The sequence below is a fragment of the Micromys minutus genome, assembly GCF_963924665.1.
Source record: "Micromys minutus genome assembly, chromosome: 10".
Classification (NCBI taxonomy): domain Eukaryota; kingdom Metazoa; phylum Chordata; class Mammalia; order Rodentia; family Muridae; genus Micromys; species Micromys minutus.
The window spans coordinates 21,083,653-21,109,348 of NC_137979.1; the positions used below are offsets into that span (position 1 = coordinate 21,083,653).

General features: G+C 52.1%; 1 protein-coding gene across 4 annotated transcripts; it reads right to left on the reverse strand.

Annotated features, from left to right (window-relative positions):
* On the reverse strand, positions 1-25,696 carry CHD3 (chromodomain helicase DNA binding protein 3; the record flags this gene model as incomplete). 4 transcript variants are annotated; one of them, XM_080923945.1, is made up of 40 exons in its annotated part: positions 1-1,126; positions 1,751-1,877; positions 2,045-2,208; positions 3,140-3,381; positions 3,630-3,762; positions 4,326-4,434; positions 5,005-5,133; positions 5,314-5,412; positions 5,523-5,658; positions 5,771-5,892; positions 6,199-6,361; positions 6,521-6,665; positions 7,217-7,350; positions 7,501-7,586; positions 8,636-8,701; positions 9,098-9,275; positions 9,725-9,891; positions 10,191-10,422; positions 10,575-10,699; positions 10,871-10,988; positions 11,773-11,904; positions 12,033-12,174; positions 12,449-12,622; positions 12,755-12,876; positions 13,156-13,293; positions 13,604-13,804; positions 13,948-14,139; positions 14,484-14,583; positions 15,517-15,648; positions 16,248-16,459; positions 16,616-16,819; positions 16,998-17,228; positions 17,470-17,645; positions 17,825-17,975; positions 18,085-18,212; positions 18,442-18,728; positions 19,995-20,119; positions 20,381-20,551; positions 21,087-21,199; positions 25,438-25,696. In XM_080923945.1, 40 exons carry the CDS (start codon positions 25,694-25,696, stop codon positions 880-882), a joined length of 6,312 nt encoding a protein of 2,103 aa, XP_080780071.1. In that variant the 3' UTR covers positions 1-879. The 4 variants fall into 4 exon arrangements, with proteins under 4 accessions (XP_080780071.1, XP_080780070.1, XP_080780073.1 ...); XM_080923944.1 differs by having other exon boundaries at positions 17,470-17,663; XM_080923947.1 differs by having other exon boundaries at positions 861-1,126; positions 3,186-3,381.

A 25,696-nucleotide genomic window follows, 5' to 3' on the forward strand; every position in this document is an offset into this window, starting at 1 on the left:
GACCAGGAGTGGGAGCGAAGAGACTGGGAAAGGGGCAGCAAGGAGGATATGGGGGTTCCCCATGCAAACTGCCACTCCCTGGCCCCTCCTTGGAGGGGAAATGTGCCCAAATCCCCTTAGCCTGTTACCCACTGTGTTGCTCTGGTCCCACAGGCAAGGCAGGCTCCTGACTGGGCCCCTGACCTACTCAAATTTAGTCTACATCCAGGCCTTGAGGAGGGAGGATTTAGTCCCCCAGAAACCTGAGCCCCAGAGTGGAGGTCTGCCCCATGTCTGGCCCTCTGTATTCTCTCCCACCCTTTCTAGGTCACCTAGAACAGGTTGGGGAGCTCCTCTTTGGCTTGAGGGAGTATCACCCAACCATTACTCTGTGGGGGTGGTCCTTGGTCCCTGGGGAGGAGACAGTTCAAGATGCTGGCACACAAGCTGACTGAGCCAGTAAGCGTTGGTCAGCTCCCTCGCCTGTAGCTGTTGTACCCTCCATTTGGGAGAGGAAGGAAAGTGCCATGCAGCCCCCCTCCCTTCCCCCTCCTTCCTCCAGCTGCTATTTTCATCTTTGTAATAAGGTCCCCTCCTCTCTGACAATCGCACAAAAGTTCCTAAATGCCCGGCAAGGCTAACCCCCGACTTTGGCAGGAGGTGGTACTGCAGGAAAGGCCTAGGAGGCTCCACCCCCTCCTCCCGGACAACCATTGACTGGAAAGCTGTGTATGTTTGGTGGTAGGGCTTCCGGGTACTCGGAAGACCCCGCTAACCATCTCCCACCCAGACCTTTTCACACCAGCACAGTCTTCAAGGTTTGGTGGGAAAGGTGTGTGGAGGTGGAGAGAGATGGGGTCCTTTCTTGAAGGGAGGCGTTATAGAGGGGCAAAGGGGCTCCTAGCCCAGTGGTGGCCCAAGGGATTGGGAAGGTGGAGGGTTGGCAGCAGGCCCCAAGGCCTGAGATGTGGGTCGGCTCCGGGGTCGGGGCCTAGGTGAAGGGCAGGCCTGGGATCCAGTCAGTCGTCTATACAAATCACCTCCCCTGCTCGAGGCTCCTTCCGATCCAGCCCCAGCCCGTCTGACACCAGTGCCCCCACCATTTCCTTCTCTTTCTTCACCAGCACTGGAGGGCCGTTGGTGGTGGCTGTTCAGGGAAACAGGTAAGAAAGAGTCAGTCCTCACATTCCAAATATCACTCCCTGATAACAACCTATCCTTGTTGCTCAGTCATTTTCTGCCACTGCTAATTTTTCTTATAAATGTAGTAAGATTATAGATTCCTCCAGTACAATAATGTGACAGGTCTGGCTCTCTAGCCTTTCCGAATTCACATTCATTTCCCTTTGAAGAGAGCAGGTAGATGAAGCTCAAGTGAGAGGTATAAAACCACATGAGTAAAACTTTGGTTTCTTTATTTTTTGAGACAGGGTTTTCCTACACAGCCCTGGCTATTGTCCCACAGAGATCCACCTGTTTGTGCCTCCCAATTGCTGGGATTAACTGTGTGCAACCGCACCCAGCTGGCTTCCATTTGGAAATAGCATTTCATGCAAGTCCAGGCTAGCCCAGGACTCTCAGGAACCCTGCCTCAGCCTCCTGATCAAGGTTGACATGGGGAAAGAAAAAGGGGACAGGGAAAAGGAGAGAACAAGCCCAGAACAATTCTCCCTAAAACACTTAGAAGAGAGAGACAACCGGACAAGGGAGTCAAGCAGGGATGTAGTTTGGTGAAAGTGAAAGAAGCGAGAAGTCAGAAACACCATCTAACCTGTGATGAAGGACCCTGCAGGCATCTGGCTGTAATTTGCGCCTGCGGCGGCCAGAGCCCCTACGGGTGTGGCGCTGAAGGCTGCCCCGTACCCGGGAGGTGTGGCGTAAGGACCCGGAGGAAAGGCCTGGAATATGAGAGCAAACTGGGGTTAGGTAGTGCACAGTCTAGAGGGGGAAAACCAAGCTCCAGAATTACTAGGCAGGGAGCAGGCTGTAAATGTGTGGGGTTCTGATGCAGAGTTTGTGTATATGTACAGGGGCACTGACAGAATGAGTTAGGAAAGAGGATTACCGGTGTGGGGTGAGGCTCCGTGCCCTTGCTGGCCAGCCGGCTGAGGATGCTGCGCTCGGACATCTGAAGGCGGGCTGCGATGGGGGGTATTCGGGACAGTGTGGCTGGCAGGCGGGTCACATCTGCCTTCATGTCGCTCAGCAACTCCTCCAGCTGGTTCAGAACTGGGGCCCGGGCCACAGAGAGAGAAGGGCAAGAGAAAGGGAGAGAGAGAGATGGAGCCAGAAAAAGGGACAGTCAGATGGACAAGTACAGTCAGAGAGAGAGGACAGACATTAAAGGACCACAGGCCAAGGACAAAATGGCAGAGAGTAGACAGAAGAGTGATTCAGAGGAGGAGAGCAGCAGGCCAGATACCACACAGAACAGATGGAAGGAAAGAAAAGGAAAGAGTATGGAAAAGAGGGAGAGGGAAGACATTGGAAGACATGGGGTCGGGGTTGTCAGAACATCCCATACTGGAAAAGGGAGGTTTTGGGGTCAGGGATGATGGGGAGGAAATAGGAGTCATGGGGGCAGTATGATTTAAGGACTCAGTTTTAATACATGATGGGAGGGGGTTAAAGAGTCAGCATTATATAGAAGGACCTATGGTGGGCAGGGGTCTAGTGCTACCGGGCTCTGTTAGGTGGTTACGATGGCTCTGGGACCTAACCCTATCAAAGTAAGAAGGCGTGGGAGAAAAAGTTGAGGATCAAAGGCAAGCTTTGTGGGGTTCGCCCAGATGTAGATGGGCAGTCGTTTTCACATCATAGGGTGAAGGAGAGACAAAGAAAGTGACCTGTGGGTCAGAGCTAAGAACATCTGAGGTGTACACACAAACCAAGGCTATTAGGATCATGGCAGGTGCAACCATGTGGTCCCACTCACAGGGATCAGGTCCCCACTTTATGAGGTGACCGATATACCCTACTGGTTACTGATGTGAACTGTATCAGGTATGGGCTTAATCAAGGGGTAAAGGCTAAAACCCAAAGGGGTACCAGTTGGGTCAAAAGTGGGGTTAGAGGTCAGAGGGCAGTGGTTCAGAGGGTAGAGGGGTAAGGGGACGAAGGGTGTGGGAAGGTTTTGAAGGGTGCGGGGGTGAAGACTTACGCAGCGTTGTGGGCCCTCCCCCGCGCGGGGCCACCGCGGCCCTTACCCTTGTGCAGGACAGCGTTGGCTGGCTTGTTCCCTGCCAGCGACTCCTTGGAGAGGTGCTGGTGGCTCTCGGCTAGGCACTCGGCCTCGGCAAAGCGGGCGTGGAGGGCCATGGCGGGGTGCGCCGGCTCCTGTGACAGGTTCAGGTAGGCCGCCCGCCGCAGCTGCTCCTCGATCACCAGCGCCTGCTCCAGGAGCTAAGGGAATAGGATGGGGTAAAGACAGGTGAATGAATGGTGCTGACCCAGCACTAGAGAGCTACTCAGTCCTCTGTAGGCCCTGGAAACTCCAGCTCCACAGAATGTGAGCCAGACCATAGTTCCCCTAGGAAGGTCCTGGGTCTTAGCCACAAGGGTTATCTCAACCCTCGTGATGTAACATTCCTTCCAGCCCATGCCTGAGCCAGGCCCTTCTTCAACCCACATCTCTTCTTTTTCATCCCCACCTTGAACCTCCGGGCCAGGAATTTATTTTTCATCTCCAGGAAGTTCCCTTTATTGGCTTCCGTTTTAAACGGTTCATTAATAATGGCGAACTGAGCGTCGTTCTGGATGTCCTGCCACCGGGCATAGCCATGGCTGACAACAGAGAAAGGGGACTGTCAAGGAATCTAACTGAATGGACTTGACTGAACATTTCTTCTTATTGGCCAGATGTCCCCAGAATGAGGCACAAGCTTCCCCCGCCTGATTGCGGACCCTTCTCTGTAGTTCCCCTCTTAACCTGACAGAAGTTAAGAGTCATCTGGGAAGAGGAGCCTCAGTTGAGAAAATGCCTTCATAAGGTCAGGCTATAGGCAGACCGATAGAGCATCTTCCTAATTAATGATTGATAGGGGAGGGCTCAGCCCAATATAGGCAGTGCCACCCCTTAGGTGGTGGTTCTGGGTTCTATAAGAAAGCAGGCTGAGCAAGCCATGGGGAGCAAGCCAATAGACAGCACCCCTCCATGACCCCTGCATCAGCTCCTGCCTCTAGTTCCTGCCCTGACTTCCCCGCAAGATGTGCTACAAATTTAAGAGGAAAAAACCTTTCCTCCCCAAGTTTCTTTTTGGTCATGGTATTTATCAAGCAACAGAAACCCTAAGACACTTTCTCTCCTAGTTAGAGAACCTCTGTAACCTTGCATATACAAAGGATACAGGACAATGCCAGCCAGAAGCCAGTAGTCATGTCTCCGGTGCCAGATCTCATTGAGTTTCCCCGAGGAGATGGCTGCTCTTTCCTCATTCTGCCACAGTGTGTGCAGCTCTGCGAAGAACAGAACAGATGCATCAGGTCTGTGAACTGCACCCACCACAGGCATGCACATGGAAAGCTGAATAAGGACAGAGTGTTAAAGCTCCTTAAGAACTGTAGGAGGGGCCAAAGGGTGGCTCAAGTGCTTAAAAGCACTTGTTACTCCTGCAAAGGACCAGACTTCACAGCCCCAAAATGGTAGCTCATGACCATCTGTGACTCCACTTATAGGAGATACAGTTCCACCTTCTGACCTCTAGAGGTACTATACATATGCGGTGCATACATATATATATGCAGGTGAACACTTGTAACATGTAAAATAAATCTGAAAAAAGTCAATTAGAAAGGTAAGAAAACACTATGTTAGGAAGTGAGGAGTAAAGTGACCCACATTAGGCTCACATTAGGGTTCAGACGCAGAGCCGTGTTAACCACCAACAGGGGGTTGGTAGTGACTTAGGATTTGCCAGGCTCACGGTCAGCATGCCCATTTCATTCAAAGTACTTGGGATTAAATGGAGCAGGCAGCCTCGGACACAGTGGCACAGCGAGAAGCAAGTAACAGACAACTTCTCACACCTGTGAAACCACCGTCAGCAATGTTGAACATGAATCTTGGCTTCTCCACCTTCTCCTCACGGCGCCCATTGGGCCGTGGCTCATCTCGAGGAGGCCCAAGTCGAAGCTCCCGATCTGTTTTTACATCTTCTGCTAGGCCAAAGAGTGCAAAGTTCAGGACTGCCTCCTTCTAAATCCCAAGACTACTTAATGTATCAACCATACTGGCTCTTCCAACAGCTACCCACCCAAGACCCAGGCATTTGTTCCCCAGATTCCACCTCCCAGATACCCTCAGGGACTCAGGCATCCAGTCCTTCTGCCCATTACCTCTCTTGCCCAAATCCCCTGTTTCCCCCTCTGTCCTCTCCCTGTGTTCCTGATCCAATGGCTTCTCCTCCCCCCTTTCTCCTGGCGTTGGCTCTGAGGCTGTAGGAAGAGTCAGAAGATATAAAGGAGAGGCTGTTACTCTCACCCCAAGTCCAGAAGAGGAAACTCCAAAACTCAAATCCCCATCACTAGTAGGATAATACACCCACCAGACTTTTCCCTGTCTCCTCGGTACCCAGATTCAGGCTCCATCTCTCCAGGTGCCCCTGGTGCTTCATCCTCTAACAGAATCTTCCTGTGTTCAAGCCGTTCTCCAAGTGATGGGGCTGGGCTGGGAGAATCGACCTGGTGGAGGACAGAAGAGTCAAGATGAGCGAGAGAGTTCCCAGGCACCTTGTTGCCAAAATCCCTCCAGACTCCACTCCATCTCCTCAGAGAGAACCAGGCAAGCACATACCTCTGTCTCCATCTTTTCCCCCACTTTGCTGTTCTTCTCTGGCTTCTCGTCTGGGTTCTCAGTGTCCTCCTTCTCCAGCGGTGTTCTTACACCATCTCCCTTCTCGCTTGGAGCCGGAGTAGCTGTGGGTGAAGGCACAGTGCTATGGTTTGGATATGGTTTAAGTGTTCTTTAAAGGTTCACATGCTGAAATGTAATGCCCAGTGCGAAGTCATAGAACGGTAGAGACTGAATATGACTATAGTGTGTACAGATGAGGCTTGAAGGAGATGAGCCCAAATAAACCCATTTCTTTAATGAAGTTGTCCAACTTCATGAATCTCATTCTAATCATACAAACAGCCCAATAAGAAGGGAAAAGCAGAGGTTTTTCTGATAGCTGGCCACCCTTGCTCACTCTCCCCACCCCAATCCAGACTGCCAATTACCAGGTTTAGAGGTGCAAGGACTGTTGGTTGTAGAAGCCTCAGGAGTGGTGGGAGATGTTTTGGTTGGAGAGGAGGCTCTGGAAGAGCGTTTGGAGTCTGCACTAGGGTCAGGCATCAGCTCTGGCATTGACCAGCGCCCATTGATATGCTCGAACTCTTGCACCTGGGGAAGGAGGTTTTCGGGGACAAGGGTCAGTTTCTGGCACTGGACACACGGGAAGCTCCAGTTTCCTCTGTACCTCACCAGCTTGAGCTGGAAGTAAGAGATGAAGGATGGACACTAAACAGTTGGTCTGATACTTGAATGAGGAAAGACCAATACCTTCTTCTTGACGAGAGACATGACTCCAATGCGGGTCAACACCTGCTGGCGACTCAGCCCCTCCCGAGGGACCCCATCCGCAAAGGTTTCAGAGCCGTCGGCCCCAGGCTCACACAGATGGCGCATGAACAAAGACACATAGGCCCTGAAAAGCATGGGGGCAAGAGGGGGGTTGCAAGGACTTAGGAGGAGTTCGGATATGCATGATACAGTGCTCACTGACTCCTGAACTTCAACTCCCAAGTGCTCCCAGGACTCCGGCCCTGGGCCTCTCCCTCGCACCAGCCCTTCACATCCTGACTCATTCACTGGCCCCCATCAGCTCCCTCATTCCACCTCCTGAGACTTGGCACTTTGTTCCTGGGCCCCATCAGTCAGCGTTTCATCCCTTCACCAGCACCTCCTGCCAGGCTATCCTGGCAAAGTAAGTGTGAAGCCAGGCCAGCCTGGGTGAGGCTCCTTCTTCAAACACCTCTCCCATAGGGGAGGAGGCCTGGCCCCTTTATTCTAGGCTCTGCTGAGGGGAGGTGGGGTAGGCTGAGCCCACCTCCCAGGAAATAGAGCCTGGACAAGCGATACGGTAGGGAGGTGGTGATCAGCTGAGTAAGGTCACATCATATGGTAGCCGAGAGGAAGAAAGTAATGTCCAAAGCTCTTAGCCCCTGTTCAATTCATCTCCAAGTCACCCACACTCACTTAAACTCCTTCTCCGTTTTGCCCCTCAGGTCTCTCACTAGCCACTGTGTGGTGAAAGCATCCTGTGGTGGCATCCCCCAGCGCATCACAGCATTAAGAAAAGCCTTCCGTTGTCGGGTATTGAATCCCAGCACCTGAAGATGAGGCAAAGAGGCAGGACCATGAATGATTAGGAACCCGAAGTCCTTTCTATTGGTGGCCCAGTCCGCTGTTCCCAACACCCCCCACCTCCACCACCCTTTTCTCCTTAGAGTTCATGCAAAGTGCCTGGGCATAAGTCTCACTTCAATGTTGCCCCCAACTCGAGCCAGCAATGGAGGCAGCGGCTTGTCCTTCTCATTTCGAAGCTGCCTCTTTGACTGTCGGCGCCCTAAGGGTGAGAGTGACACCAATGAGTGGAGTCACCACCTCCTCTAAGCCCTTCGTCTTCGTTATATCCATCCCATAATAAACAAAACACACAGCTAGCCTGTGCCATGTTCACCCCTAATTTCCTTTCAAGCAGGTTGTCAGTACCACCTACCAAGGCTGGAAGAAGCCATATTTAATAACTAATAACACACAGCTGACAAGACAATGTTATCACCTTCCTGTGTGGTTTCTGGGTCTGTGTGTCTGTGCCCTCAGATGAGGTCATGTTGGCCAGGCGGACAACCCCTGGACTTGAGCGATCCTGTCTAACCTTCCTAATGGCTGGGCCTGCAGGTATGCAGCATCGAACCTCAACACCTTTCCTGACCCGAGGGCATCTGCAACCACATGGCTATATGCTCCAAATTCAACAACAGAGACCGCGGACAGCACTTCCTTCCTGTGTGCAGTCTTCCGTTTTCCTGCCAAAGCAGCTCTATTTCCTTTTAGGTGCAGGCTGGCTGTGTAGTCAGAATGCCTCAAACTCACAATCCTCCTGCCTTGTAAGTGTTGACATTAAAGTGTGTGCTACCATGTTCCCATCCAAAAACAAAGCCTTTTTACTGCATGAAAATAGGGGGCTGGGGGCAGGAGAGATGGCTCAGCAGTTACGAGCCCGGGGTTTGAGGGCTCGGGGGCAGGAGAGATGGCTCAGCAGTTACGAGCTCGGGGTTTGAGGGCTCGGGGCAGGAGAGATGGCTCAGCAGTTACGAGCCCGGGGTTTGAGGGCTCGGGGGCAGGAGAGATGGCTCAGCAGTTACGAGCCCAGGGTTTGATTTCCAGCACCCACATAGTGGCTCACAATCATCTGTAACTCCAGTGCTGGTGGATCTGACCCCCTCTTCTAGCCACTGCAGGTACCAGGCATGCAGGTAGTGCGCAGATATACATGCAGACAAAACAATGCATATAAAAATTAAAAATAAATAAGTCTTTAAAAACAGTGGGCCTAAAGAAAGCTAGAAAGTGAAGTGAGAGAGGGAACAGAAAGTCGGGAAAAGACACCACCTTCAGGACGCTCATCAAAGTCTTCATCCTCCTCTTCAGATCCCACTGAGTATTCTGACTGGTTATCTGTGAGGGACAAAGAGGGTTCGATAGTAAGCAGCAACCATACTAGGGCCCTCTCCACTTGGATTCTTCCTCTTGGACATGTCTCCATCTCCACCATGTCCTTGGTCCTACTGAAGAGCCTGGGTTATATGTTCTGAGCCATCTTTAGCCTCTGTGTAGTACACACTTTACCACTGTGACTGTTGTCGAAGCTACTCTGAACAGGGAGACCCTGTGTGCTCACAGGATCCCTCTGTAGTCTCTAGATAGTTAAATCCCCACAAACCCATCTGGCCTTAGAAAAATTCCTCCTGATCCATCCCAATCACGCAGCCTTTCCCTTTCTACAGCCCCAGCCTCAGCAGCTCTACCCAAAACACCTTCCCTCCCCACCTCTTTGTCAGAAGCAGCCCTTACCTTGATCCTCCTGGGCAGCATCATTGTAGTTAACCTGCTTTCGAACCCGCTTGCCCTTGCCTAGGTTTCGGGCAAGGTCTTCTTGCTGCTGCTCATAGTGATGCCTTAGTAGCTTCTCCCAGTAGTCAGGATCCACGTTCTCCTCCTGCTTGATGATCTCTCGCTCAATCTCCTCGATCTGAAGGGCAGAGGAGTGCAGGCTGGCAGTCTCCTTCCTCACTCGTCCCCGGGCAGCATCCCAATCCCTGCCACCTGCACTGGCCAAATCCTGCCTGATGCTTTTGGGCCCAGCGTCCAGTTTTCTTGCAGCACATCCTTCCTACCATCTCTTCCCTGCAGTGTTCTGGCTTCTCTAACCCTCTCCTTGCTCCCCATATTCGCCCCACAGATTCAGAAGCACAGTTCTGTGGCTACAAGGACTTTCTGTGCCTAGGTGACTTTCCACATCCAGTCTCATCTATCACAGTGAGAAATTGAGGTACACTGTTGCTTTTTGGTGGGGAACAAGAGAAGAGATTGACAATACGAGTGCAGGAGAATATTCCTAATTCAAAATTTAGTGAAAGGCATTCATTGCTCTTCAGAGATGGCCTTGAAGAGACATGGTGTGGCCCCCAGGCCTCTCACCTTATCTTCTTCACGCACAACATACTGCGCCACCTTGAAGGAGCTGAGGTATTCGTTCATGTTCTGCACATCTGTGTCCTCAGTCGCATCCTGGTTTCGGTCCAGCAGTCGAGCAATGGCTTCATTGTCATAGTGGATCACACTGCTATCCTCCTCCTTATTCTCCCCTGGCAGAGACAGGGCCAGAAACTTAGCAGAGTTTAGGTGGGATGGGTGAGATGCTTCTCCTTCTCACTGGGCCCTAGAAGAAATGACCACTCCCTGGGGGCTAACGTCTAGTGTCTCTTGCTTTGTTTCATTAGGTGGTTGACCCTTCTCTCAGGACTACTAAAAAGAAAAGGTTTGTACTTTACAGGCTGGGAGGAGAAGTTTGTTGTTTGTTTGTTTGTTTTTTGAGGTTTTTTTTAGGGGGGACAAGGTGGGAAGTTCCCAGGGACTACATTTAGGGAGCTGTAGAAGTCCTTACCTTCATTTTCATCTTTGAATAGCTCCTCGGTGCCAAATTTGAGGATGTCATCCAGCTCCTGCTTGGACATGGAGCCAGCCTTGGAGCCCAGGCCTGGCCGCACCACCAGGTGTGTCAGCATCATCTTTCTCTTAGCCACCTGTGTGATCCGTTCTTCAACAGAGGCTCGGGTCACAAACCGGTAAATCATCACTTTGTTGGCCTGGCCAATCCGATGGGCTCTGCTGAAGGCCTACAGGGGCAGGAGAAAATGGAGGTGAGCCAGGAGAATGACAGAGAGAAACTGGCACAGCGTTGGGAAAGGCAAGGCCTTCATGAAAAGTCCTTCATGAACTCATGCCAAGTTGCTGAATGTTGCAGGGGATGTAGGAGGCTGGTTCCCACCTGAATGTCATTATGGGGGTTCCAATCAGAATCGAAGATGATGACAGTGTCAGCAGTGGCCAAGTTGATGCCCAGGCCACCAGCTCGGGTAGATAGGAGGAAGCAGAATTGTTGGGCACCAGGGGCTAGAATATGAGAAGTAAGAGGCCAAGTTTACCCTTGCTGGTAATGCTCTGACTATAAACCGCTACTCCCAGTCTAAATTTCCAGCTTCCCCTCGCCATCCCCATCCTAAGAACATGGCAGAAGCTCTCTGGCCTTCCGTGTCCACAGGTAGCACAGCGTCTCCTCCTCACCATTGAAGCGATCAATGGCCTCCTGCCTGAGGGCGCCCGTAATGCCGCCATCGATGCGCTCATACTTGTAACCTTCATAGTCTAGGAAGTCCTCCAGAAGGTCTAACATCTTGGTCATCTAAAAAGGGGACAGCAGGAGTCCAGAAGACCAGCACAGTAACTCAGGCCTAGTTCCCCGAAGCAACCCTTCATTTACTACAACAAATCCCTAAGCCTCCCACCTAAACACAGGCACCCTGCTGCATGCTGCACATTTCCACGTCAGACTCCGCCTATCCCTGCCCTCATGGCCTATCTCAAAGTCTTTTGATTGACAACTTCTTTTAAGCCACAGATTCTCTGAGACCCATGAGAAGGTTTCCGAGAAACCTATAGAAATACTTTGATAATCACATAAAACTGGTGTGTCATTTTCTTCAAAGTGGAGGTATACCTGTCATCAGAATCCAAAAGGCCTGTGGTCCCTACTGTGGTACCAATCCATAGGGCTGGTAACTGGTACTAGTCTCTTCTTTGAGACAAGGATGAGATCTAGGGATGAGCCAGCCATGCCAGGCCTTTTATTTTTAAAGACAAAGTCTCGTTGCGTAGGCCAAAGGTGGCCTGGATGAATGAAAAGGATGCAAGCAAGGGAACTGCTCTAAACCTGTTAAGCCTAGCCATCAGCTCTCTGTTCACTTGAATACATGGTCCCTCTACCTTTACACTGGCTTTGGCCTCAGCACCCTAACTTTAGGGATTATAAGCGTACGCCACCTTGACTGCCTGAGTCAAGACAAGCCATGGGCAGGATCTCAGCCTTTCACGGTAGAGCAGCCACAGGAACGAGGACAGGAATTGAAGTCTGGGTGGTGGATGGCAACAGAATGCAGACATGAAGGGAGAGCAGAGGGGAGGGTCACCTGGGAGAAGATGAGCACTCTGTGTCCTTGCTCCTTCAGCTTGCGCAGCATCTTCTGCAGCAGCAGCAGCTTCCCCGACGACTTAATGAGTGCCCCGCCCTCGTAAGCCCCACTGGGGAGTTTTGGAGACTCCTGAAAACAGGTCAGCAAGAACACTCCTTACTCCACAGTGCCTGGAGAAGCCAAAGGCTCCACCCCTGTGTCCAAGGCAGATCCTCCCAGAGAAGCAGCCACAAAACCTGCCCCATCTCGGTTCCTACCATAGCAGCTACGGGGAAGAGGTACGGGTGGTTGCAGCACTTCTTGAGGTCCATCATGATGTTCAGCAGGGACACTTGGTTCCCACCTCCCCGAGAGTTCAAGGCCTCAAAATTTCGAGTTAGGATGTACTTGTAGTATTTCCTAAAGACCAGGGTAGGGATATACAAGAGATATAAATAATAAAGGAACTCACTTCTATTCTTTTTTAAAAACATGCTTTCTCTGTGTTGTCCTGGCTATCCTAGAACTCACTCTATAGACCAAGCTAACCTCAGACTCAGAGATCCACCTGGTCCTGCCTCCCAAGTGCTGGGATTAAGAGCATGGGCAGGCACCACGTCCAATGTGGCCCAACCCTAGGACAGCTATCACCCAGGTCCCACCCCCAAGCCTGACAGCCTGTCCCAAGGCTCACTTCTGCATGGGGCTTAGCTCCACTCGAACAATGAGCTCTGTCTTGGCTGGCATGTTCTTAAAGACATCTGCCTTGAGTCTCCGAAGCATATGTGGCCCCAGTAAATCATGCAGTTTCTTAATCTGGTCCTCTTTGGATATGTCAGCAAACTCCTCCAGGAAGCCTTCCAGGTTGCTAACGGACATGAAGAAATAAGAATTAGACAAAGGGAGAAGGTCTGGGGTCTATTTCCTATGTCAGATGAACCCTGTAGAAGTCCTTGTGCTGCTTTTCCTCCCTGCGGGCCAGCCTTAGTGAGCCACTTACTTAAACCTCTCTGGAGTGAGGAAGTTGAGAAGATGGAAGAGTTCCTCCAGGTTATTCTGCAGCGGGGTCCCCGTCAACAACAACTTATGATCTATCTTGTAGCCATTGAGGACCCTGAAAAACTAGGAAGTGGGACAAGGACAGGAAAGGGAAAGAAAGGGCTTTTAGTGGCAAGTGGTCGTCCCACCTCACAGTCTTGTCCCAGTTGCCACTTCTTGAATTCCCATTTCCCACAGGATCAGAGACCCCAGTCCTAGCCTAGTCCCTCCTGTAGCACAGTCCTTTCCCACTGACAGGAACCTTACCTACAACAAACCAGACTAGTTTTGTTATAGTTTCTTTAAGGATCAATACAAGTCCTCCACAGCCTCCCACGTCCTCGGAGTGGGGATCTCACTCACCTTGGATTGATTGTTCTTGAGTCGATGAGCTTCATCCACCACAAGACAGGCCCAGCGGATGGAGCCCAGAGCTGCCTGATCAATGGTGATCAGCTCATATGATGTCAGGAGAACATGGAACTTCACCTGTGCCTCTCTCTGCCAACATAAGCATTGCCCATTCATCAGCCACTTAACACGCCGCCCCCCACATCTCCAGCCCTTCCTCTATATCAAGACCCTGTGACTCCCTCCCTCAGAAAGCCAGGTATTCTAATTTCAACACTGATCAGGGGCCGAATCACAGCCCCGAATTTCCACCCCAAGGCCCAGTGCTGACAGAGCCTCACATCCTCCCAGGGGAGTTACTGTGGAGGACAGAGGCACAAAGATAAGAAGAGGAATTCCTGGCTGGGACAAAGAAATGACAGACCTGAGGGTCTCAAAGCATGAGACGGGGGGGACTTACCTTCATCTTAAAAGCTTTCTTCCCGCCCTTTATGGCATTATCCTCGAAGGAGAACTCATTTTCTCGAATAATGGCCCTGCTGTCCTTGTCACCCGTGTATGTGACCACATAGAACTTGGGTGCCCACATCTGGAACTCCCGCTCCCAGTTGATGATGGTAGAAAGTGGAGCACTCACCAGGAAGGGACCTTTTGTGTGGCCCTGGGAGTCAAGGGTGGAAGGCCATCAGTCCTGGCTCAAGGGTGTGCACACCAGTCTCCAGGCTGCCTGCTCTAGCCATCTCCCTCCACCCCAGTCCAGGCGAGGCCTCAGCGCCCTCAGGGGGCCTAGAGTCCAACACACACCTCCTTGTAAAGTGAGTAGAGAAAGACTATGGTCTGGATGGTCTTTCCCAGCCCCATCTCATCAGCCAGAATTGTGTCGGTGCCTTGGGCCCATGAGAAGCGCAGCCAGTTCAAGCCTTCCAGCTGGTACATGTGCAGTGTGCCTCCTGTGGCTGTGATAAACCTCGGCTGTGTCTCATATTTCACTGTTGGCTGTGGAGTCAAAGACATCACAAGGTTCAAGGGAACAGCTGAGGAGGCTTCTGCCCCACCCTGGCACTGGTAAAAGGTGGATTACAATTTCCTCAGCTAAGGACTGAGTTGAGTTCTAGTCTTCAGTGTTCTCCCCGGCCCTCAGTCCCTAAATCATCACCACACAGCACTCTAGGAAGGGGCAGCTCGGAAAGGAACTGGGCTTCAACTGCTGGTAGTACTCCAACTCCTCAGGTCAAATCCCTAGCCCTCGGGACTAGGGTGAATGGTGAGAAAAGCCACCATTGAGAGGCTGCTGACAGCTCCAGTCCTGATGCTGTAGTGGCAGGGACAAGAGCACTTACATCATTAGTGGGTGAACTGGGAGGCCCATCGCCCTGTAACTCCTTCTTCTTCTTCTTATACTTCCGAGGCTGTGCAGGATCCTCGCCCATAATTAGCTCACTGAGAAAAGAGTGGGTGTCTGGTGAGACCTGGTCCCGGGGAGCACTCACGCTTTTCTAAACCCATCCCAGACCTGCCTCCCTCTGCCTAAACCCTTCTCTCAGATCCTCCCACTTTCTTTCTCCAATGCATTTTAAACAAAAAACTCTTAACTACATTTAAGGGAACAGAGGTCACAGGACAACAGTAGAAATTGATTCTCTTATTCCTCTGTTCAGATACTAGAGAGTGAACTTGGGTTGCAGTCCTAGAGCAAGTAGCATGCCATCTTGCCTGCTCCATCCTACACTTTCCACCTCCACCATGGGATTCCTTAAGCGTCCATCATTCTCTTCCAGGTGTCCTCCTACCCACTGCTCACATTGTATTTATGTATGTATGTATGTATGCATGCATGTATGTATGTATGCATGTATGTATGTATGCATGTATGTGTGTATGTATGTACGTGTGTATGTATGTATGTATGTATGTGTGTGTGTATGTACGTGTGTATGTATGTATGCATGCATGTATGTATGTATGTATGCACGTATGTATGTATGTACGTGTGTATGTATGTATGTATGTATGTATGTGTGTACGTGTGTATGTATGCATGTATGTATGTATGTATGTGTCTGTGTCTGCCTGTTTATTTATTGTGTGTGGGGTGCCCTCAGAAGCCAGAACAAAGTGTCTGGTCCCCTGGATCTGGAGCCACAGGAGGTTGGAAGTCTCCAGAAATAGGTGCTGGGAACTGAACTCTGATCCTCTACAAGAGCTCTTAGCTGCTGGGCCATGCTTCTGAGCTGGCCAGGACTTACTCTTCCTCCTTATGCTACCCCACCAAACCACTCAAAGCCCCAGCTGAGGCTGCAACTGCCCTAGGCTGGGTCTGTCTGGAACAGCATCCTCCCCGTGGTTTTCATGGCCCTGAGCGGGTATCCTCACCGATGTCTCCAGTAGCTCTGCTTATGGTCATCATACTCAGGGATGTTCATCTCATCCTCCTCCCACGTAGACTGGTCGTAAGGTAGATCCTTCCATTTCACAAGATAGTGGTAATTCCCCTTTTTATCCATACTGTTGGGCAGGAGACCAGGAAGAGGAACAAGAAAAAGGAAAGAAAAATAATATGGATCACACACGGCAGAAAGTTCTGATAAAGTGTCAACAAACACAGCACCTGTTATCTTAGCCTTCTCCGGATGGTCTACAAGATGCCCATCACAGAACATCCCGGAGAGCCCATAGGATCACTCTCTCACCAGACAGGATTGGTGAGTGCCTAAAATGAGCCAGCTATGGATCCAGGCACTAGGCTGAGCAGTGATCAAACCAACAAAGGTCCCATCTGATCACTCACACGCTGGCGAAAAGGAACTAGTGCTAGGGTGTGGTCAACAAGACTCTGGAGACACTCATCTGGACGACCTGTTTCTCAGTTTCTCAGAGCTTGTTTTCATGCCCCATCCCTATCCTCATGCTGCTAGAGACAAGGGATGCTGGACTGGGCTTTCCTCCTGCTTTCTCACGTTTTCTAGAAGGAGCAGGGCCAGAAGGGCTGCTGCTGTGGAGACAGCCCCCAAACCTCAACTGGCCATTTGGTTTATGTAGGGCCATCGCTGCAGTTAGAGCAGTGTCACAGTCCAGGTGGGCCTCTGCACAGAGCCAGGACTCACCTATGGTTAATGATGCGGTGGACAGTCATCCACTCTGGCTTGATGCCGAAGCGGTAGTACTTCTCCTCCATCTCTGCATAGTGCGGGTCCTTCACCTTGCGCTTATCACTCTTCCCATCGTCCTCACCAGAGCCATAGTCCAGCGGCGGGGGCTCGTCCATGTCATTTTTCCGTTGATAGTTTCGGTACATTACCAAGTGAAAGATTTCCAGCTGGTGGGGCACAGAGGGAAAGGGAAGAAATAGCCTCTAAATCCAAAGATGGCAAAGGAGCTGGGTGCCCAGAGGACAGGGGGCCGGGAGAGGGCCAGGAGGAGAGGGCAGGAGACTGGGAGCAGGGTCCTAGGCATGGAGAAAGAAGCTTCGTACCTGCAGCTCCTTGGCCCAGGAGCAGTGCCAGTAGGACAGTCCCACCCACTTGACAAAGAATTCTCGCTCTGATCTGCCTTGGAGAGGACGAGGGGGTGGGACGTCTGGATTCCCGTCTGCCTGCTGCGGTGCTGGCACTGCCACAGGTGGCTCCCCCCATCGCCAATGTAAGATCTTCTGAACACGGCCCTTTAGCACAGGACACTTCAGGATGGGCACATAAGGGAAAGAGGGAAGAAGGGGGAGAGCAGAGCCCCTTGTTAGGTAGGACAAAGGTACAACAAAGGGTGGCGGCTAAGGAAGGAAGAGCTGGGTGTTTGGGCCTGGGAAATAGGTGAAAGGCCCTGAATGGTGAGCGCTGTGACGATGCGGTTCTACTTACTGTGCATCGTGGGCACAGCCATTCACCATTGGGGATGTCGGGAAGTGGAGGGTTCAGACAATGGATGTGGTAGGAAGAGATGCAGGCATCACAGCACAGGAGCTCCCCGCCGTCCTTGCACACACGGCAGTACTCCATGTGGTCATCCTCTTCCTCTTTCTCTCCTTCCTCCCCTTCCTCTTCATATTCTTCCTCCTCCTCCTTGGCCTCCCATTGCACTCCTTCCTTCTCCTAGGAGGCCAGGTGCAGATAGACACAGACAGAAGAAAAGGAGAAACAGGAAAACTAATACGACTGAGTCCTAGATTCGCGTTAAAGTCTCATGGGACCAACCACACAGGGTACCCCGACTTTCCAAACCTAATGACTCTGGGAATAAGGGGTTGAAGGTAAGAACCCAATTAGGATTCTGGAGAGGCCCAGAAAAACGTAACAGAAAGCAAGAAGAAAAGAGAAGGCACCAGGTACTCACACAGTGGGGGCAGCTCCATTTGCCCTCAGGAGCCCGGTCAAGCTCGGGGTCAAGGCAGACGAGGTGGTAGGCACGGGGGCAGGTGTCACACAGAATAATTTCCCCACCCTGCTGGCACACCTCACAGTAATCCTGGTGATCCGTCTCGTAGCCGTCAACTTCTTCCTCCCCGGTCACTGCAGGACAGCCCAGGACTGTCATACAGTCCAGTCAAGACAGAGGGAGCAGAGAAGAAAAGAAAGGGATTCAGGGAGAGGCAGACAGAAGGTTTGAATAGGGAGGTCAATATCTGAAGAAAGAAAGACAACAAAGGAATAAGGCACACAGAGAGGCTCACACACAGTGACGTCCTCACCCTTCTTCTTCTTCCTTCCTGGCCGACCTCGCTTCAGTTTCTTGGCACGGACAGGGCCATCAGGCCGGCCTGAGGCACTGTGGACACTGCCACTGTCCAGGTCTGACTCCTCGGCCTCCGGTTCAGGGCCCTCATCACCCTGAAAAACACACTGCCCAGAACCCCACTGCCATGAGTGAGGACCTCCAGATCGGGGGTCCCCACCCCAGCTTCCCTCAGCCCTGACACCCAGGTGTTGGGCAGATGGGAGGCTTGCTCACCGAGCCCTTCTTCCTCCTGCCACCCAGAAGCCCGAGCTTGATTTTGAGTGGCGCCATCTTCTTTCCACGAAGCTTCTTGCGTCCGTCAGGCACTCGGGGGCTCTTATTCCGCCTCTTGTGGCCTGGACCTGCATGAGGATATAGAGAAGGGGAGAAAATTCATAGGCCATGACACATCCTGGCAGAGTAAGAGCTGTAGGGAACTCTGGACTGTATGGTGGGCCACAGCTTGCCTATGTCCTGTCCCGGGAAGCATTTCTTCCCTAGCAATCAAGGCTGGGAAAGCACGGTTATGGAGTCATGAAGCCATGCAGTTTGGAAAGCAGGTAACGGAGGTCGGAAGAAGAGGGTTCCTACCTTTGCCCTCTTTGGTTTTGGCTCTTCTGATGGGTGGGGGCTGGATTTCAGGAGCAGGGGGTGGTGGAAGGGCAGGGGGGGGTCCAGATGGTGCTATGGGGGTGGCTGAGGAGACAGCAGCTGACACCTGCTCAGCTACAGCTGCTGCTGCTGCTGCTGCCGCCGCCGCCACAGCAGCTGCTGACCCTTTGAAGGGGTTATTGGCGCTGAACTCTCTCCACTTGGCCCCCAGGATGGTCATCATCTTCGACATTGGGATCTTAGGATTCTTCTTAGCAATTAGGGGCCTGAAAATATAGCAGCAGAAAACTCAAAACTTTTCACAGACGGTCTGGAAATACTGCCATCTCCTGTATCAATTAAGTCTATGCTAACATTCCTGGGTGGGGAAAATATGTCCTATTAATAAAAATATTAATTTAAGTAATGAGCTAAGTAAAAATAAGTTCAAAGGAAAATAGATCCTGTCAAGTCCCACCCTCACAATGGCATTCTTGCTTTGATTTTCTGCGTTTTATTGAATTATAGGGAACCTCAAGAAAGTTTCTCTTGTGATAGTTTGAAAGAGAAAGACATTATGTTTTCCTCTAGGGGATGGTAAACTCCTATTAGGACATCCATGACCCTCAGTGCTGACAAATATACTAGTTATAGCAGATGTGTAACTAAGACGTTCCCAAAGACAGCTACCAACAATCCCTGGGGACGAGGTCAACATTACTGGTCTATGCATTCGGCTTCCCACCAAATCATCACAGGCTCCCACAAAGCAGGTACGTCTAGTCTACAGATAAGAAAACCAAGCACCTACAAAACTAAGTAACTTGCCTGAGATGAAACCAGGGCACCAAACTGCTGTGTCCAGATGACACTCCTACCCACAGGCATTCTACTTGGTCTCTGCTTTGAGAGTTCCATAGCTCAAGCCCATTGCTCTCAATGCATGATCTGTGTTTACTAGGGCTTAAGAAAGGGTTCTGAGGCTGCAGAGATGGCTCAGTGGTTAAGGGAACTGGCTGCTCTTCCAGAGGTCCTGAGTTCATTCCCAGCAACCGCATGTTGGCTCACAACCATCTATAATGAGATCTGATGCCCTTTTCTGGCATGCAGGTGTACATGCAGATAGAGCACCTCATATACATAAATAAATAAATAAATTCTTAAAAAGAAATGGTTGTGAAGAGTTGAAATGAAAACTCTCAGTGATGGCACCTGGGTCTAGTCTGGAGCAGTTACAAAGAGGAAAAAACAGAACCATCAGAGCAGACGATTCAATCCTTCCTGTCCTCACTACCTTCTAGTTCTAGAAAGTTCTCTAACATAGTACCAGACTCATGATCTCTGTCCCCACAACCTAAGAGAAAGATGGACTCTTAGCTGGGATTGGTAGATCCCAAACCAAGAGTATACTGAAATATGTATAAAATTATTTCTGCATACGCTGCGAATTTCTCTAGGAAGCATTTTCTTAGATTTTCAACAGATTCTAAAGAGGCCCAGCCCATACCCTAATAATTAAGTATTTGTCTGAAAGATTCCCAATTCTGTTGTACCTCATGAACTGACTGAAAGCTTTGTAATTGGTAAGTGTGTGATAATCCTCCTCAGAGAACACGTGTTCCACGTCCTCCAAGCCCCAGGTCAGAAGTAAGGTTGCGGATGACTTCTGTTCCACCTGCTGAGTGGAGGACAGGATGGTAAGGTGGGGGACCCTGGCTCCTCTCCCAGCATCCTTTACTGCCTCTCAGTTTCCACCGGTTTCCTGTTCCCCTGTGCAGTCCAGTCCCCATCCTTTATCAAGGCAGCTCTGATGGTGCCCCTCCATCCCTTACAAAGCCCAGCTCTGATGGTGCCCCTCCATCCCTTACAAAGCCCAGCTCTGGTGGTACCCCTCCATCCCTCTGCTGCTCTCTGATGCTCACTCCCTAACTCTACTCACCTTGTGTCCCCCATCCCCTTCTCCCCTTTTCCTCCTTTTTGTTTTTTTCTCTTTTTTTTCTCGGTGCTTCCTTCTTCGTTTCCGACCTGGTCCAGTTCCATACTCGCTGCCTCCACTCTCTGACTTCTCCCGGTACTCATCTCGCTCTGAGCCAAACTCCTCTTCACTGTCCTAAGGAAGAGAAATAAAAATAACATTTATTCATTCTCACTACGTGCCAAGAACTGTTCTTAGCACAGAACATATTTTATCTCTTTCCATCTTTACAACTATCCTATGAAACAGCAATTGGTCTATATTTGTTCACTTTTTTCAGAGGAAACTGAGGCAGGCACAGGGAGTTAAATAATGTGCCCAGTAAGACAGGATTTCCAGGTTCTGAATTCACACACTCTTCCTCTAAGACTGTGGTTTTCTTTTGCCCTCTGCATTGGGAATTAAACTCAGGGCTCAAACATGCAAGGCACTGAGCTACTCCCTCAGTGAGACAGTATGCTCTAACCGCTCTCAGATGGTAGGGTGAGTTATCCTGACCACTGGACTCTACCAGATTGGAGAAAGTGAGGCTTGGGTTCCAGGTCCAAGAGAGGCAGAGGAGAGGGTAAAGTCTCTTGACCCTAGAAGCTCCTCTACCCAGGTAATGAGGAATAGAGAAAATGTCGTCTCTGGGAAGGGGGACCTTTGCGCCTTGCTGTAGGATACTCACAAGCTTCTTTCGTTTCCGGGGTTTGCCTGGCTTGTTTTCCTTCTGCTTCTTGGGACCTCGTTTTCGCTTCTTCACACCCAATGCTGAAGGCAGCAGCCGGATATCATCTTTATCTTTGGAGGAAAAAGCACCAGAAAACCTAAACCCAGAGGGTCCCAATCTCTGAGGTCCTTCCTCGTCCCTCCTACTGCCTCAGTAGCACTCTCTAGGAACCCAGGCATTAACCCCTCTCGGTTTCCCGGTCCTTCAATGCAAACAGTGTTTCTAGTACTCAGGGATCCTCTGGTTCTGAATGGAGGTCAAAGGTGAGAAAGGAAGAGCAGCCAAGCCACTCCTTTCTCTCCCCTCCTACTAACAAGGGACCAGACTCTAGGCCACCGGCTCAGACTGTGGCAGGTCTTTCAGTGTTCGCCAGGGCTCCTCCTGCCTTCCCCTTCCCTTTGCCAGCTGGCAGCTTGCCCAGGACCCGGGAAAGCCATGCCCAGCTGCTGGCCTGGCCTGACCCCAGCACTTGGAGTAGGGAGACACAAGCTGGCAGCTCCCTAAGCCAGATGCTGAGGAGCGAGAGCCAGAGGTGGACACCTGGGTTCTCACACTAGCACCCTGGGGCCCTGACATCCTTTTTTGCCAAGAGGGAGGCCTCTATTTACGTTTTCTTGGATAATCACACCAACACAGCACTGGAGCAAAAGAAATTCTCAGCTAGTCATCCGCTCTTCCCCACAGGACCAGTATCTGCCTCCATCACAGCCTAACTCAGCAAAAGGAAATCAGTGTAATTCCCTAAATAGCCCTCCTCCCGGAGGACTGGAGTCTGCCTGCCTCTACATCTACTTCTAGAGACGGTACCTTTCACCTCTAAATCTGTCCCAGACATAAAGACGAATCTCTATCTACACATGGCAGGGACACAAACAAGGATATAAACACAGACACACCTAACATGGGCAGTCTCAAATTCATTCACACACACACACACACCTGTACCTGCTTCAGCACAGCTCTGCCCCTGGTTCTCTCCCCAGAGAGCTCCATCAGAGGACCCATCTATCAGAGGGCAAGTTCTTCCCTGATATCCCACCACCCCATTCTCCCTGACCCCTGCCAGTCTGCTCAAGTTTGGGGACCAGAGCTGTTTCTCAAAGATTCAGCCCTAATGCCAAACAGAAATGGCCGTGGCTTACCTAGCACCCCCACCAGTCACTAGACTAACCAGCCAGACCTGTCCTGTCCAAGAAGAGGCAGCTGCAGCCAGAGGGGAAAGCCAGGGCTTGGCCCAGCCTCTTGCTCTAGGACACACAATATTCATTCCCTCAACAGCCAAGGGAAAATTAGTCACAATTAACACCCCAGGCCTGGGATTCCGATGCGGCTACCTTTCCTTCTACCTCCACAATCCCAGGTCCCAGTGAGCAAAGACACTCTAGGATGGGGTGTGGGCATGCAAAGGGGCTGCCCGCCCAGAGGCAGTGTGTGGAAAAAAAAAACGATCCTGGGCTGTAATAGGAAGTCAGACGTCAGGCCCAGCAGCTGGCTCCCCTTAACTCTAGGGACTTGGGTTAACACGAACATGGAAACCAAGACCGCGGGGCAAGTGGCAAGGGCAGGCCAGGCTACGCCAACTGGCTAAGGATCAGGGAAGTGAGCCGCCTGGGTCAGCCTGGGTGTGTGGGGCGAGGAAGCCTGTGAACTCTACTTCCCACCCAGCCCCGCAGGAGGTTCTCAGCTTTAGGCCGACGTCGGTGGCCAGCAGAGGGTAAGAATGGCGAGGAGAGGCAAGGAAGGGTAATAAAGCAAATCGAAGCCCCAACCTCTGTCTCAGCAGCCTCTCAAAGCTGGCCGCGAGCCCAGACTCTCCCACAGCCCGGCTCAGATCTCGGGAAGGTGGGGAGGGCGAGGGCGGAGTCTGGCAGTAGGGCTGTGGGAGGAGCCTGGGCAAGAGCCTTCCTCCCGCCCCTCTCCTAATCTCGCCATCAATCTCTCACACTTATATTTATTTTTTTCTCAAATTCCCCTCCCTCCCCCACAACGAACCTCCATAATAGGTCTACCGCACATGCGTACTGAATGCAGGAGGTGGGTTTGTATTTTCAGACCTTTTGCAAAGAAACTACCAGAATTTTCCGCACCACCCACAATCATTTCCCCACCCCCATCCCCACCCCCCAAGGAATCACATCTATATATTATGTTATATTATTTCTCTAGACTTGCCAGAAGGGGGAGGGAGAAGAAATGAGGTTTTTTTCTTTAGCTTCCTGCTCCCTTCCCCCACCAACACGAATGCTATTATTTTAAACGTTCAACAATGTAAGGGGACTGGCGCGATGGGGGAAGGGATAAAAATTGGTCTTGGGTAAGAATGTAAAACAAAATGGTGAGAATCAAAGCAGTCGCACTGAAAAACAATGGAAGGCTCTCACGAGTGCAAATTCATATTCCAGAAAGAGACGAGGGCGGGCAGCCTGAACAGAGCTCCTTAAGAGGGGACTTATTTTTCCCCACACTTTAGGTAGACGGATAATGAGTACGCTAAAAATATTTTCCGAAAGTTTTACCTCAGAAAGTCATCTGAGGGGGTGTATCTGGGTCATTTTGACTTGGAGGGCTGGAAGGGAGACGAAATTGCCCAGGGAGACAGAAGAGGTGAGATTTCATTTCAAACATAAAGACTCAAAAAGCATTTGACGCTTCTCAAGGATTCAGAAAGCAAAGGGGGAGGAAGGACGCCACACAAAGACCCATCTCGACCTTAGGCTGGCTCATTCTCCTCTCTGACGGGCACCGGGGATCAAAATCAGATCCCGAGTTCAGAACGGTCCGAGGCAGCGATCCCCTAACTCACCTGACAGGTCTTTTTTCACACCTAGCCGCAGGCTGCCCTGCGGGAAGCCCTCTCCTCGGGATCTTTTATTATTTCCCCCACTCCAAGTGAATTCTGGAGGCTCTCTGGAATAACTTTTCTCTAAACTTTTGCTCTTTTACAGGTAAACCTGGCAAGGGGCAGGGGTGAGCAATGGGCTCTACCCAGTATGCATTAAACGTTATTTTACCCCCTCCCCCAAAGGCTGTCTCTACACGTGCGACAAAAAGTCACAGTGGTCAATAAGATAGTTCTACAAATAAATAAAGTTTGGTGCATGTGGGCTGCTCTGCCGCCAGAGACTTGGGGGGTGTGGATGTCCCCAATCAAAGGTTGGCGACACCTATCCTAGAGAAGCTAGAAATCGCTGCACTTGGAGGGTGGTCTGAGAGGGGGCCACAGATCCAGATACGGGTCTGTCCCCAGCACAGCTGGGCGTGCTACTCCAGGTGACCTGTCATCAGAGAAGAGTGCTGAGTGACGGTCAAGCCAGAGCAGCTGGGTGGGCAGTTCACGCCCCCCAACGTGGTCAGGGTGTGTGGGTGGTTTCAGGAGAGTGACAGTGAATGGCAGCCACGTGAGAGTCACAGCTGGGCAGTTCGGCCACCCCAGACTGACGGGGTCACGAGGGAGGAGGGGGCTGCACTTGACACAAAAGAGCCCGGGGCAGCGATGACGAGGGTGGGGCTGGGGGCATCTGGCTCCCCAGACAGTCTCGGGTCTCTCCTAATCTGTAGTGACCCGAGATCTCGACGGCCGGCTAGGGGGAGTGGAGGGTAGGTCCAAGTCTTACTCCAGGAAGTGGTCTGCGTGGAGCGTGGCCACCACCTGCCCCCAGTCACCAGCCGCTCCAAACATTCGCACGACCCCTCCCCCGCGTGCCACCGCACACCCCTAAGTTGGCGGGCACCGAAGTCCCTGCAGGTGGAGGGGCTGGTCCGCGGGCCACCGTCCCACCTCTGCACGCCCAAGTCCCCAGCGGAGGGCGTCCACACACCGAACCCACTTAGCTTCAGTTCGACCCCACCGGGGCCCGAGGGGCGCTCACGCGGCCGCCCCTCCCCCACGCGCCCCTCCCCCCACGCCGCCGTCCGGTCGCCGGGGTCTCCGCGGTCCCTCGCTCGGCCCGGGAAGGGGGGGCCCGGCTTCGCCACGGCCGTTTCCTGCCTACCCCCTCCCCGCCGAGGGTTAAAAAAAAAAAAAAAAAAAAAAAATCTCCTCCCCCGAAAGCCGCGACCAAGTGGCCGGGTCCGCGCGCGCAGCTCGCTCCCAGCGCTCTCCAGCCCGGGCGGCCGCGGCGGTCGCGGTAGCGGCGGGGGAGGGGTGCGGCGGGGGAGGGAAGGAGGCCTGGCCCTGAGGCCGCCGCCGCCCGGACCGCGGGGCCCGTCCGGACCGGCCAGGCGCCGGGGACTCGCCTCGGCTCCGCCGAACCGTAGGTGCCGGGCCCGGGGGCTCCGCTCGGGCCCCGGGACTCGGACGGACGCTTACCTGGCGGCGGGGGCGGCGGCAGCGGCGGCGGCGGCGGCGGCGGGAAGAGGTGGCAGCTGGGGGGGCTGTGGCGGTCGCGGCCCCGGTCGTGGCCCGGCCCGCGCCCGAGTACTCCCTCTTCTTCGTCCTCCTCATCGTCCTCGTCGGCCGCCTCCACCTCCTCCTCCTCCTCGTCGCCCTCTTCTTCCTCTTCTTCTTCCTCCTCCGACACCACCATCTCCTCCTCCTCCTCCTCCTCGTCCCTCAGAGGGGAAGCCAT